Genomic DNA, 12,652 nt, shown 5'->3' with positions numbered 1-12,652 from the left:
CGAGTGGAAAAGGAGTGTACCAAATTCTTTCGAGCCTGGTATCCACTTTTGCTCATAGATATACCTGTACCTTTGGAGCGGGAATAATACCTGAGCACTTAATTGGGATTGCGCTCCCCCTGACCCTTCGACCTGATAAGGCACAGAGGGCGGGAGGGATGGGGGATGTTAGAATGCGACTCGGGTCTAAGTTATCGAGACAGTTTGATTCGCGTCACCAACAACTCGGATTGGCTTGCACCAACGCCAATTGTCAAGGGACTGGGCGCACGGTGGACCACCACACTTTTCGCAACCCCACAATCGCTGGCTACATAGCCACGGTATCTGTGCTGGCTGGACTTTTGCTCCTCCGCGGCACGGGAGCTGGAAGGGCCGACATTACACCTACCTGTAGTGGTCGACCACTGCTTCATCAGCATTTTCGTTCGCGACTATGTCAGATTAAGCGGTCGATTTTTGCGGGCGGGAGTCATGCACAAATGCACTGTTGCCATTTGCCGTTTTTGATGAGAGCACGCATGCCAAGTGGGCTAAGGGACCTCTCCACCCAACAGTAAACGCCCTTTTTTTCTTCCTTTTTTTCTCCTTCTGTTCCGCGGGAGGAGGGTTTTCCGTCCCGTTTCCTTTCGGGGTTGGCGGTCCGGTTTGGCGCTACCATTCCTTGGCCTTGCGAAAGGCAAAGATTATAACATGCAGGTTGTGTGTGTGTTCAAAGCATGACGTCTGGCTTGTTGAGCGTTTGGCACTCTAAAACCCGCCGAGCCCAAGGAACACGGCAGCTAGTCCGGGACTCCGTATCAGAGAACCTAGCTACCTACCTTGGAGTGCAAGTGCATGACGAGATATAAGGAAGAGAGAAAGGGCGAAGAAAAGAACGGACTACATACCTTACCTTGATGAGGCAATTGATTGCTCGATGGAAGTCCTACATCCCTCCTCATTCGCACGGGCCAGCAGCTCCCATCATTCACTTTACTGTCATCGGTGCCTAATGTTGTCAAGGGGAAAACGGATCTACCCCTTCTTCCCTCTCAATCGGCACGCTTCAGCATTGGAAAGGCGATAGATAGCTCGACTGAGGCGAGTAGATCAAACGGATGTCAGTGCTAGTTTGTGTTGCGTCGCATCTACCCTTGCTGTTTCTGTTATTGTTTCCAGTGTCTCTCACAAGTTTCTATTTGTTCTGTCATCTCTCTGGCCTGGCCCAGTGCTCCTGAGCTACGTTTCGTGATATCTTGGTGTACCTAAATGCAGACATACATGTATGTACCTTGTTCTGTTTCGGTATACCTTGTACGGCTCTGGTTATTTCCGTTGGTCGTCCGCTCCAGCTTGAAGCTGATGGATGTGCTTGGCGAAATTCGAGGCGAGTTGAGTATTTCGTGATGCGATGCCTCCTTCCTATCTCCCTGCCTCTGCCTCTGTCCCTCTTCCTCTTCATTCTCGTCATGTGTGAGACGTGAGGTGAAGGTGAAGTGAGGTGAGGTAATGTGAGGAGCAATCGACGAGAGGTGCTCTCAGCACACTCACCTCATGCTGGTGGGGGCATGTCCCGCACCTGCCGCGGACTGGGATTGAGAACTCAGTCCAGACTGTGGATACCTCACCTTGACGCACAGACCGCTGTGTTGAATGGAGGGGCAAGGGCGACCACGTCCCCTCAGCAGCTTTCCCACCGCAGCAGGGAAGTTCAACGAGGGGCAAAACGGCGGGCTACCAGGAGGAGGGGCGGAGAGAGAAAATAGTGAAGAGAAAGAAACACCGACACGACCGCCGAGAAGTGGGAAGTACCACAGCCAGCGCGCCAGCGCGCCAGCGACCGCAGCTGCACCACCACCGGCACCGGCACCAAGATGTAGCTTCACCCGTTCGGACCAGGAGCAAATTGTTTCTCGTCCTCCCGCCTCGTGTCTTGGTCGTCAACAAATACCTGTCCGAGGCTTGCTGTCTCTGCATGAGTCCTGCTTGAATTCGCCTGTCAGCCCCGTTGGTCGTTGGCTTTCTTGTTTTATTGGCGTGCGTATCTCTAATCTCTCCCTCTCTCCCATCTCTTATTAAATCCTCCCCGTCTACCCAACTTTTCAACCTTACCTCTTGCACTCTCATTCTCTCTGCATCCCTTCTCAGCCACCCCACTCTCTCAGCAGGATTCAACAGCTGCAGTAGACCGACCCCTCCCCCTCCTTGTCCCGCCTCGTCCACCTCCAACAGTTAGGCAAAGAGAGAAAAAAAAATCCCTCCCAAGCTTACGTTCTTCCTCCTAACGACAACCTTTTTCTTCCCTTTCCTCCCTTGCCATCTCCGCCAAACCACCAACACATTTCAGACACCCACAATGGCTGCCACTGCCAAGGACCACCTCGATGTCGGCGGCAAGATTGCCTGGCTTTCCAGCCTCGACACCGCCTATCAGCCTGAGAAGAACTACCGCCGTTCTTCCATCATCTGTACCATTGGCCCCAAGACCAACTCTGTTGAGGCCATCAACGGCCTGCGCAAGGCTGGTCTGAACGTTGTGCGCATGAACTTCTCGGTAAGGCCGATTCTATCATCCAAACCCAAAATCCCGCATTTCGTTGACCCTCGATCGTGCAGCACGGTAGCTACGAGTACCACCAGTCCGTTATCGACAATGCCCGCGCTGCCGAGAAGTCTCAGCCCGGCCGCCAGATTGCCATTGCACTCGATACCAAGGGCCCTGAAATCCGCACCGGAAACACGAAGAATGATGAGGATCTCCCCATCGCCGCCGGCAAGGTGCTGAACTTCACCACCGACGAGAAGTACGCCACGGCTTGCGACACCGACAACATGTAAATGAACCCTCCCCCCCCCTCCCCTGTCGTGCTGTCTGCCTCCCCCGCCTCGTACGCTAACCTCCCTTCGTTCACAGGTACGTTGACTACAAGAACATCACTAAGGTCATTGAGCCTGGCCGCATCATCTACGTCGATGACGGCGTTCTTGCCTTCGACGTCCTCAAGGTCAAGGATGACAAGACCGTCGAGGTCCGTGCTCGCAACAACGGCTTCATCTCCTCCAAGAAGGGTGTCAACTTGCCTAACACCGATGTTGACCTTCCTGCCTTGTCCGAGAAGGACCAGAACGACCTTCGCTTCGGCGTAAAGAACAACGTCGACATGGTCTTTGCCTCGTTTATCCGCCGTGGCCAGGACATTAAGGACATCCGCACCATTCTTGGCGAGGAGGGCAAGCACATTCAGATCATTGCCAAGATCGAGAACCGTCAAGGTCTCAACAACTTCGAGGAGATCCTCGCCGAGACGGACGGTGTCATGGTTGCCCGAGGCGATCTCGGTATCGAGATTCCTGCCGCCGAGGTATTCGCTGCCCAGAAGAAGATGATTGCCCTCTGCAACAGGGCCGGCAAGCCTGTCATCTGCGCCACTCAGATGCTCGAGTCAATGATCAAGAACCCTCGCCCCACCCGCGCCGAGATCAGCGACGTCGGTAACGCCATCACCGACGGCGCCGACTGTGTTATGCTGTCTGGTGAGACCGCCAAGGGTAGCTACCCCAACGAGGCTGTCTCTGAGATGCATGAGGCCTGCCTCAAGGCGGAGAACACCATTCCCTACGTCTCCCACTTCGAGGAGATGTGCACCCTTGTCAAGCGCCCCGTCAGCGTTGTTGAGTCTTGCGCCATGGCTGCTGTCAGGGCCTCTCTCGACCTCAACGCCGGCGGTATTATCGTTCTCTCCACCTCGGGAGAGTCCGCACGCCTGTTATCCAAGTACCGCCCCGTTTGCCCCATCTTCATGGTCACAAGAAACGCCTCGGCGTCTCGCTACGCTCACTTGTACCGCGGCGTATACCCCTTCCTGTTTCCCGAGGCCAAGCCCGATTTCAGCAAGGTCAACTGGCAGGAGGATGTCGATCGCCGCATCAAGTGGGGCGTCGAGCACGCCCTGGAGCTTAACGTCGTCAGCAAGGGTGACACTCTCGTCGTTGTCCAGGGCTGGAAGGGCGGCATGGGCAACACCAACACTCTGCGTATTGTCAAGGCCGACCCTGAGCACCTCGGTATCGGAACGTTGTAAATGAGCCGCAGTTCGTGGGTGAGTGGGAGAAAAAAAAAAGACTGCCCGCCGGCATGTGGGAGATACCAAAGTACCTAGTTTAACTGTGATAGACGATGGCGGGCCCTTTGCCCAGGACACGAGTATGATTTGCAAATGAATAAAATTAACCTTATCTTGACAAAGAGTCGCCGGTGTGCTTCCGACAATTCAATTTTACTTATTCGTCTGAAAATGAGTCGACGGGTGATTGTTTGGACAGGAGAGCAGGTCTGCCGCGTACAATGCGTATTGACAACTTGTTCTCCGAGCTTGAGACGGAACGTCTGGAACGAACGAATCATGGACGAATGACGGGCTCAGGCGCCCCCCCCCCCCCGGGGGGGGTTGAAAGTAGAAAGTAAGGGATACAATTCGCATCTTTCGCATTTTTCGATGATTTCGAATACTGCTTCGGGTGCCTAGCCGGCCGTGGCGTTAGTCGATAATCCTGACAAGAACGTTTAGGAGGATGGGGTTTTTTTTTTTGTTACATTGGACAGCACGCCTCGGTCTCGACTAAAACCCCTGAGCAACCCCAACTAACATGTCAATTTCGCCGGCTCCCGGACCCGTACTCGCCGGTCCGGCGAGCGAGTGGGTCGCGGATCCGGAGCTAAACTTGGCCTGGCACGGGTGGTGGGTGGGATGATAAATATCCAGCATCCAGAACAAAAGGAAAGAATAAGAGGGGGGAGGGAAAAAAGGAGAAAACCGCCAACAAGGAAAAAGCAGACAGATGGACTAACTACGAGAACCGTTGACAACGATCGATTGATTGGTGGCCACAGATCTCTATCGGAGCTTATATGTTAAAGCGGAAACCCGCAAAAGTCTCGCCCTGTTCTACCGGTAGGTATGCGGCCGGCTCCTTCTATTAATTCCTTGGGCACCATTTTCGAGGCAACTTGTGACCCTAGGGGTAGCGACGTGTCCGAACGACTTCATCCGACAAGAAGCCATTGTGAGAACGGCCCATGATTGCAGAAGTGACGCTTAGACAGTCGGGATGGTTTGTTGCATACTGTGTTCCCACACAGTGTCTAACGCCTATCAACCTGAGGGAATGGAATGGAAGCGCGAAAACAAGAAAATTTTAGGAGAGCAACCCCGCGATGCTAACGTCGTCGCACAGTGCTGATCTTATGGTTGCAAGCCCCGCCAGGAATTTCTAAAAGTCTTGCTTCCTCAGCCCCGCGTCATACGTCCATGATCCACGACAGCGCAATCGCGACCTCGTAACCACCTTGCCCAACCCATTTCTCTAACCATTCATTGTACAACTCTCCACCACCCAAAGCCCACGAGGACCAGGCATAATGGCGGCTCCCGTTCCCAGCAACTTCGACGCCCAGGATGCAGACAACCTTGAGGATGTAAGCCATCACGCTACATGTTCCCCCTTCCGGCCTCCCGCTATGGGCCGCCAACACAACGCGCTGACCCATCTGGCGTATAGATCGAGAAGCAGTTCGCCGTCAAGGGTGTGTATACTACGCTGTTGCTCGTCAAGTGCGGTATTTCGGACTCGATTAGGAGCTAATCAGCCTCATATTCTTGCAGTCGTCCAGCACATGGAGACCTACTGGAACATCTTGGAGAAGGTCAAAGGCTCCTCGCTGCGCCTGACCAAGATTGACGACGAGATCTACGAGCACCTGCAGAAGGACTTTCCTGATTTTGACCCCGCCGCCACCATCAACGAGGACGAGATGAAGAGTAAGGACGGCAAGGAGCGCTGGCGCAAGTTTATGATGGCCTACGAGAAGAAAGTTGATGACTACAACTTCGGCACCATGGTGCGCGCCAACCCCAAGTTCGAATACGGCCAGAATGAGGTCATCTTCGGTTAGTCCTCTCGCTTCTTTCATCCTTACTTTTCTCCCGTGAAAGCGTCAACTGATTCCTGTCCTAGCCCCACGGATGCAGTTTTATGCCATCGAGATTGCCAGAAACCGCAAGGGTCTGAACGACTGGATTTACGAGAAGGCACAGGCTGCCAAGAGCTCTAGCTAAACCTGTCCCGCTTGTCTCGAGCCCTTCGTTTGTGTGACGACGACCCAATCAGCCCCGACTTGCGATGCAATTCACGTACACCCTCGGCCAGAAAGTGCTTCGCCCGAGGTCGATCGATCATGAGCCATCGAGCCGACTCATGATCGATTGAATGGAGTGGTTCAGAACCCAGAGTCCAATATTCTGGGAAAGGGGTGATCGGGTTTGGTCACCCTGTTGGCTGCATGGCACGACCCCACTGGCCTCGTTGTGCAGATGGTACTCGTCTAAATGACAGGTCTATAGCGCGTGCCGAGTGTGGGACTTCCCGGGCTTGGATGGCAGACAACATCATGTCGCTCCGATGGAGCATCACATCAGGCAACAAATCATACATAGGACGTATGTCGTCAGACCCACGACGCATGTGATGAATACTATAAATGTTACAGCACTCCTGTTCACACAATGTCTCCTTGCTTACAATTCCTGGTTTACCAGGGCCGAGAAGGCCATGTTGTGAGACTGCAGCTCGTGAAAAGTCCCCTCGCCTACCACGCGGCCAGCTTCTAGCACGACGATGCGTTGAGCTATACGCATCATTTCTCTGCAGTGAGTCGCGACCACAACGCTCATCTCACGATCCTCCGCGCTTGCCAGCATGTCGATGATCGTCCGTCTGATCAGGTCTGCCGATGCGTTGTCTAGAGCACTTGTCGGCTCATCTAGTATCACGAGCCGCGGTCGTCCTGCCAGTGCCCTAGCTATGCATACTTGTTGTGACTCTCCTCCTGAGAGACTCTGGCCACCGTCTCCGACGAGCGTATCGTAGCCTTGCGAAAGGGATGTGATGAACTCGTGGATTCCCGCCTTTCGGGCAGCCCTTATCAAGTTTGGTGCTTTGGCGCCAAGGCGAAGTTTCTGGCAGTCCGTAAGCGATATTCTCTGCTATCGTTGCAGGGAAAAGGAATGGGGCCTGCGGCACATAGGAGATGTGTGAGCAGAACTGCTCCTTGTTGATTTGATCAGAGGCGATGCCCCCAAAAGTGAGTTGGCCCGATTTGGTCCCGCCTGTTGGACCAAGCCAAATTTGCCCATAGAGCCTCAGAAGAAGCGAAATGATGGTACTCTTGCCACATCCGCTTGGTCCCACCATTGCTACACACTTCCCGTTGCCAATACACAAGTTCACATTGCGCAGAACTTGGTGCGTGAGTTGCGAAGGATAGGCAAAGGTAACATTTCGCATCTTGACCGGAAATAGGGACGTTGGCCTTCGGGAACCCCCCGTAGGTAAGACGTTTTGATCTGTGAACGTCGCGAGAAAGAGCACGCGAGTGGCGGCGGCTTGCGATGCCGATACTCGGGGGATCATTCCAATCAAGGCGGCCGTCTGGCCGACACAGAAGAGGAGCAGATTCGCGACTTGCTGGAGATTGATGGCTGACATCTCGAGTTCGTGCGCCACCAGGTACATCCCGTACCAACAAATGAGTGCAACAACGAAGAAATCAATGGACTGGCTGAAGCCAAAGAGTGGCCTCAAGAGTAGTCCACTCTGCAGCCCGAGTCCGTATGTTGATTTTGCTGACTGCGCATGCTGCGTGCAGAAATACTTCTCAAGTGTAAAAGCTCTAGTGACACGGATGTTGATGAGCGCCTCCTGCGTAATAGATGCCGTCTCTGCTGCCCCTCGATTGCAGACCGCCTCCCACTTGGTGTCGACAACCGAAAGAGCCGGAAGGGCAGCCACTACGACCGGAAACCTTGACAGGGCGACCAACGTGAGTTTCCACGAGATTAACAAGGCCCATACCGTCGATATGGTGACTATGACGATAATCATGAGAAAGATGGGCACAAACCGTAACACCAAGTTCCTCATCTCTTCCGCGTGTCTGTCTAACGTCTCAACAATGTGCCTTGCCGAGTTATCGGGCTCGTGAAACCATGGCCTTTGTTGTTGAAGAGTACGCTTCATTCCTTCCAAACGAAGGGTATTTGCCCAAACCTGGCCAACATGCTCCATGAAGTATCGTCCGAGGAACAAAGATACACCACTGAGGACAGCAACCAGTATGAGAAAGACGGCCCATTCTTGGCCTGCGGTGAATCGATCTCCAGTCGCCCAGAATACAGTAAGGAGTTGAGCGAAGCAGAACGATGACGCAGGCGCACATCTTCCAGCGACATAGCAAAACACCAAGCCCATAACGAGCCTGATTCTGTTCTCGCTAGCCAAGTTGGGCCATACGGTCTGGATGACAGCCCATGTAGACTTGGTGACGAGATATGGCGGTTCGTTCATCGTCCTCTTTTCCTCTCGCTTGCACGTATTGACTCTCTCTTCCACGTGGCCACCAACCTGCCACCGACGACGTGTAGGTTTGTTTTGCCTGGTGCTCTGTACGAAACGCCCTGCAGCCTGGATGGCCTCGAGACTTGTCCTTCCCGAAGACACAGGGGGCTCGGGTACCTGATTTGATTGTAACCCACCTTGACTTATGTGCTGAAAGGCCGGCTCCTCAGTTCTAAAGCCAGTGTTCTGGCGGTCTTTACTCTGCGCCCAAATGTCTGTCGAAAGGAGGGCTGCTCCGAGTGAAACCCCCAATGAGATTCGACGTCCTTCACCCGAGCGTGACTGATGTAGCATTGCGTTGGTTGTTTGGTCGACAATTGAGTTGAATGAGCAAGAGCTGGGGGCGTTGCCACAAACATTTTCGTTTGCTCTTTGTTGTCCGCCAGCTTCGTCTGAGCAAGTGATGAGACTTGCAAACCGGCCATCAAGACCTTTGGATATACCATCACGGGTGCCTTCTCGAATGACACGACCACGATCCATGACATACACGTAGTCGTTATTTCCAAATTGAGAGACGTCATGCGTGATTATGATTGTCGTCTTGCCTCTTCGCCAAGCCCGGACTGCGTCCATAACCAATAGCTTGCTTTCCTGGTCCAGCCCGCTCGTGATTTCATCCAATATCAGAATCGGGGGGTTTCACAGTTTTACCCGTGCCAGAGCAAGTCTCTGTACCTGCCCACCGCTCAATCTGTGTCCAGCTGGACCAATCCTGGTCTCTGTCCCGAAGGGGAGTGATGTGAGGGTGGACTGTAGAAGCGACATGTCGCAAGCCGCTTTCACATCGTCCGTTGTTACCTGTTGGTATAGGGTAATGTTCCAGAGCAAGGTATTGTTGAATACCATGCTATCTTCCTGGACGAGAGTTACGTTCTTCCGCAGCCACTCCTTTTCCAGTGCCTTGAGTGGCCGTCCATCGATAAATATCTCGCCCAGAAGGGCCTCCGTAAAAGTTGACCAGGAGACTGCCCAACGTACTCTTTCCAGAACCGCTACTCCCCAGGACGAATCGCGTCTCGCCGGCAGGGAAGTGGAATGACGAACTCTTCAGAACCAGCTGAGTTGGTTCAAAGGGATATGCGAAGCTCACCTGACGATGTCAACATGCCAGGTTCTAGTAGTCTGAAGGTTACTCAATTGTTTCACTTGGACCTCGCCAACTCAAAATCCAGGGCTGAAAGCGCATGCAGACTTTCCCTGCGGGCCCTCGGCCAATGGCCCTTCCATCATCTGCATGAGTGTTTAGCCCGCAGACATGCCTTTGGCAAGCACAAACCATTGTGGGAGCACATTGTAGATAGCCTCTAGAGCTGTCAAAGTTGCGTAGAATGAGATGAGGATCGCTGAAGCGTTCTCCCCTTTCGTTACGAGCCAGAGACCGAACCAGAAGCCCCCAGCGAACATTGCTGATACCCAGAACCCAGTCACAGACATCTGAATGGAGTTGCAGCGTGCTTGCAACAGGTGAAGTTCCATAGAGCCATCCGTGAACTTGCTGTATGTCCGCATCTCCTGGCTGAAACCGTTGAACACCTTGACTAGGTCGATTCCTGTGACGCAGGCGTGAACTAGCTTGGAAGCATCGGCGAGATGCGCTTTTTGCTGCATAATTGCAGGATGGAGTCCTCGACTGGTCAAGGATAGAGCCACGGCGGCGAATGGGACCGAGCAACGAGTACGAGTGTCAACTTCCAAGTGACACTCAAGGCCAGGGCGAGTGATGCAATCGAGGTAGCAATGTCGACCACAAGGAACCCAAAGACCTGGGACGTTGCTGTCTGGAGTTCCCGTATTTGTCTTTGCGGGTTAGAGGGAGAAAGCCAGGGGGCTAGAAATGGATGGCTCACGCTTCGGTTCTTGCTAGGAGGCCGGGGATTCCGTCCGTACGCATATCGTACCAGCTCATTTCGTGAGCGAGTAGCCTTGAAAACACACTCGTCCGCGCGCTTTTTGCTTGGAGTTCCCCAAATACTACCCAGCTAGATAGGACAACGGCGTTGCCTACAAGAATGCCAGCTCCGAGGCAGCAGATGGTAATACTTAATTGCGAGGCTTGGGTGATGGTGTCTGACGAGCCAGACACTTCACTGCCGTAGTTCGAAATGATCTGGAACATCTGGCCGATGACCACGGCAAACGCTGTTCGTAGATCAGCGCACATACAGGTTGCAAAAATGCCGGCAACGAGGGTTGGGAGGTGATGGAGCTTCGAGAATGCGAAGAGACGTTTCCATGATGGTTTTCGATGTGATACCGAATAATGAGATTTTCTCATGACGACAACTACTCTATGATGGGATCGAGGAGCAGTCGGTACCAGAAGTGGCTGAGGTGTAGAAACAGTGGAAGCCGCGTCTCCATTCACGAGCAGTGTGTCCTGTGAAGATGATCCAAGGCAGCGTGGGGATGAAGGAGAAACGGGACAGGTGTTCAAACAGCGTGACGTCGAGACTGATGCAAGGCCTGCGGTCAAGACGCTGTCCTGTGCTCGTCTTCAAGTAACTACTGTGCCTCTTTGTCAAGTAGAAACTGCTTTGACATGCATACAGCGGACAGGAATAGAATGTTACCGACCGGAATAGCGCTGCGCAAGAGGGCCGGGGAACACTGGCAAGTCTTGCTGGGCCTATAACCAGGATTGATTGCGCCATTCGCACGTGCCAAGCTCGGTTTTCCGGCATGCCTTTCGAAGCTGACGACGAAACAAGAGAGGGACAAGATCTGGCCGAGTGCAATAAGGAGTCGAGGTTGAAAGGTTCCATTGAGTCGGTTTTGGGGTTTCAAAGACAGTTGTGCCGCCTGAAAGAAGACGTAAGCGAGGTTCGACCGGCGTTTCCTGTCACACGTTTCTATATGCCAGAGAAAATCAATCGAGTTGTTTTCGAGCGGTTCCCAAAGGCAGGGGTGATTATTAGGAAGTGCTGTCTGCAGATGGACGGGGGTCTAGGAGTTCTGGGTGGCTAGAGAGCTGCACTACCAGCACTGACTGGTCTTGCACGAGACACGCTCAACAGTCTCGGGGTATTAGGTCAGCCAAAACCTGACGTATCTCACGGGAAGTAAAGGGCGTGAACTGAGACTGATATTGCGATAGACGGGCAAGGGGACTTGTCGCAGGGGACCTGCCAGGCCGACCAACATCGTTACGTTAGTCTGTGATTGGACCAACTCAAACATCCTTCGGGGCAGGCCACGAGCTTCTTGGTAGGCGAAGAGAAAACCCAACTCATCACCAATAAGGCCTCATGGAAGTCGACTGAGTGAGTCTTGCCGCCGTTTGTGCTTGCAATCATATGCAACTATTCGGGATAGGTGACGTGAAGGTGTTTGGAACTGGGACAGAGAGCCAGTGATGAGTTCGCTCTGAAAGGGGGAAATCGGCCAAGAGTACTTCAGCCTCTATTGTTGAATACCTTGGCGGATAATTGACCTTGGTTAATGTAATGGAGCAAAAGGTTACGCCGAGTTCGCTGTTCCCGACCAACTTTACGGAGAGCAAGGGCCAGCTGGAGCAGGTGAGCATTGCCATGAAGCGGAATGGTAGGGGGCTTTCGATGTGATATTCTCCATGACCTATGCATACATATGTAGGTATGTGTAACAGAAAAAGTCCTCCAGACCGTCAAAATGTCCCTGTAGAACAACACAACGTACTGCTTGTGTACATTGTCAGTGTTTGCCCGAGACGAAGAAATCAGGGGGGAGAACAGGAACCGGCCGTGGAAGTTGCAATCACTATGCTCCTGCTTCCCGAATCGTGCCTGCCTTAAGTCGTGGTTTTTCATCCGACATCGACGTACTTTGCCCCCTCCTTGGCTGTTTGCTTCCTGCCCAAGCCTCACTTGTGACTTGCTCATCTTCATACCTCTCTCTATTTTCTTACTCGTCCATCTCCCTGGTCCTCGTCTCTTCTCGACCTTACCCAGACTTCCTCCTCTTACCTGTTTTCTACGTACAACTCCCCAGCTTCCCCCGTTGCTCTACATTTTGGGTTGGCTATCGCCTAACTTGGCTGGCTGTCGCTTCTTCTTGCAGACACCGCCCTCTCGCCTAGGCTGAGCTTTCTCATGGCCTAAGAATTGAACCGCGCCTCATCATCGTCAGAGCAGGCCGGCATTTCCAAACATCAACAGCGGCTTGATACCTGGGCTCCTGCCTCGCTTCTCACTATTCCAAACCTACCCCCAGCCTTATCTCTTTGTCAGTCGCGATC

At 53.2% G+C, this 12,652-nt stretch overlaps 3 protein-coding genes across 3 annotated transcripts; 2 read left to right on the top strand and 1 right to left on the bottom strand.

Moving 5' to 3' along the window:
* Positions 1-2,338: 2,338 nt before the first annotated feature.
* Positions 2,339-4,064, top strand: CH63R_14178 (Pyruvate kinase; the record flags this gene model as incomplete). The annotated part of the gene is made up of 3 exons (XM_018309152.1): positions 2,339-2,536; positions 2,599-2,816; positions 2,897-4,064. 3 exons carry the CDS (start codon positions 2,339-2,341, stop codon positions 4,062-4,064), a joined length of 1,584 nt encoding a protein of 527 aa, XP_018151470.1.
* A 1,337-nt stretch (positions 4,065-5,401) lies between these two features.
* On the top strand, positions 5,402-6,098 carry CH63R_14177 (Duf757 domain-containing protein; the record flags this gene model as incomplete). Its single annotated transcript, XM_018309151.1, has 4 exons — positions 5,402-5,458; positions 5,542-5,566; positions 5,646-5,930; positions 5,998-6,098. 4 exons carry the CDS (start codon positions 5,402-5,404, stop codon positions 6,096-6,098), a joined length of 468 nt encoding a protein of 155 aa, XP_018151469.1.
* A 208-nt stretch (positions 6,099-6,306) lies between these two features.
* Positions 6,307-10,714, bottom strand: CH63R_14176 (Multidrug resistance protein; the record flags this gene model as incomplete). Its single annotated transcript, XM_018309150.1, is given in 7 exon segments — positions 6,307-6,514; positions 6,562-7,022; positions 7,063-9,030; positions 9,091-9,404; positions 9,418-9,529; positions 9,730-10,213; positions 10,287-10,714. The coding sequence occupies 7 exon segments, from the start codon at positions 10,712-10,714 to the stop codon at positions 6,307-6,309; spliced, it is 3,975 nt and encodes a 1,324-aa protein (XP_018151468.1).
* Positions 10,715-12,652: the final 1,938 nt, after the last annotated feature.

The sequence above is a fragment of the Colletotrichum higginsianum genome, chromosome 10, assembly GCF_001672515.1.
Source record: "Colletotrichum higginsianum IMI 349063 chromosome 10, whole genome shotgun sequence".
Taxonomy (NCBI): domain Eukaryota; kingdom Fungi; phylum Ascomycota; class Sordariomycetes; order Glomerellales; family Glomerellaceae; genus Colletotrichum; species Colletotrichum higginsianum.
The sequence above is the reverse complement of the archived record's forward strand: the minus strand, read 5'-3'. Positions and strand labels throughout refer to the sequence as shown.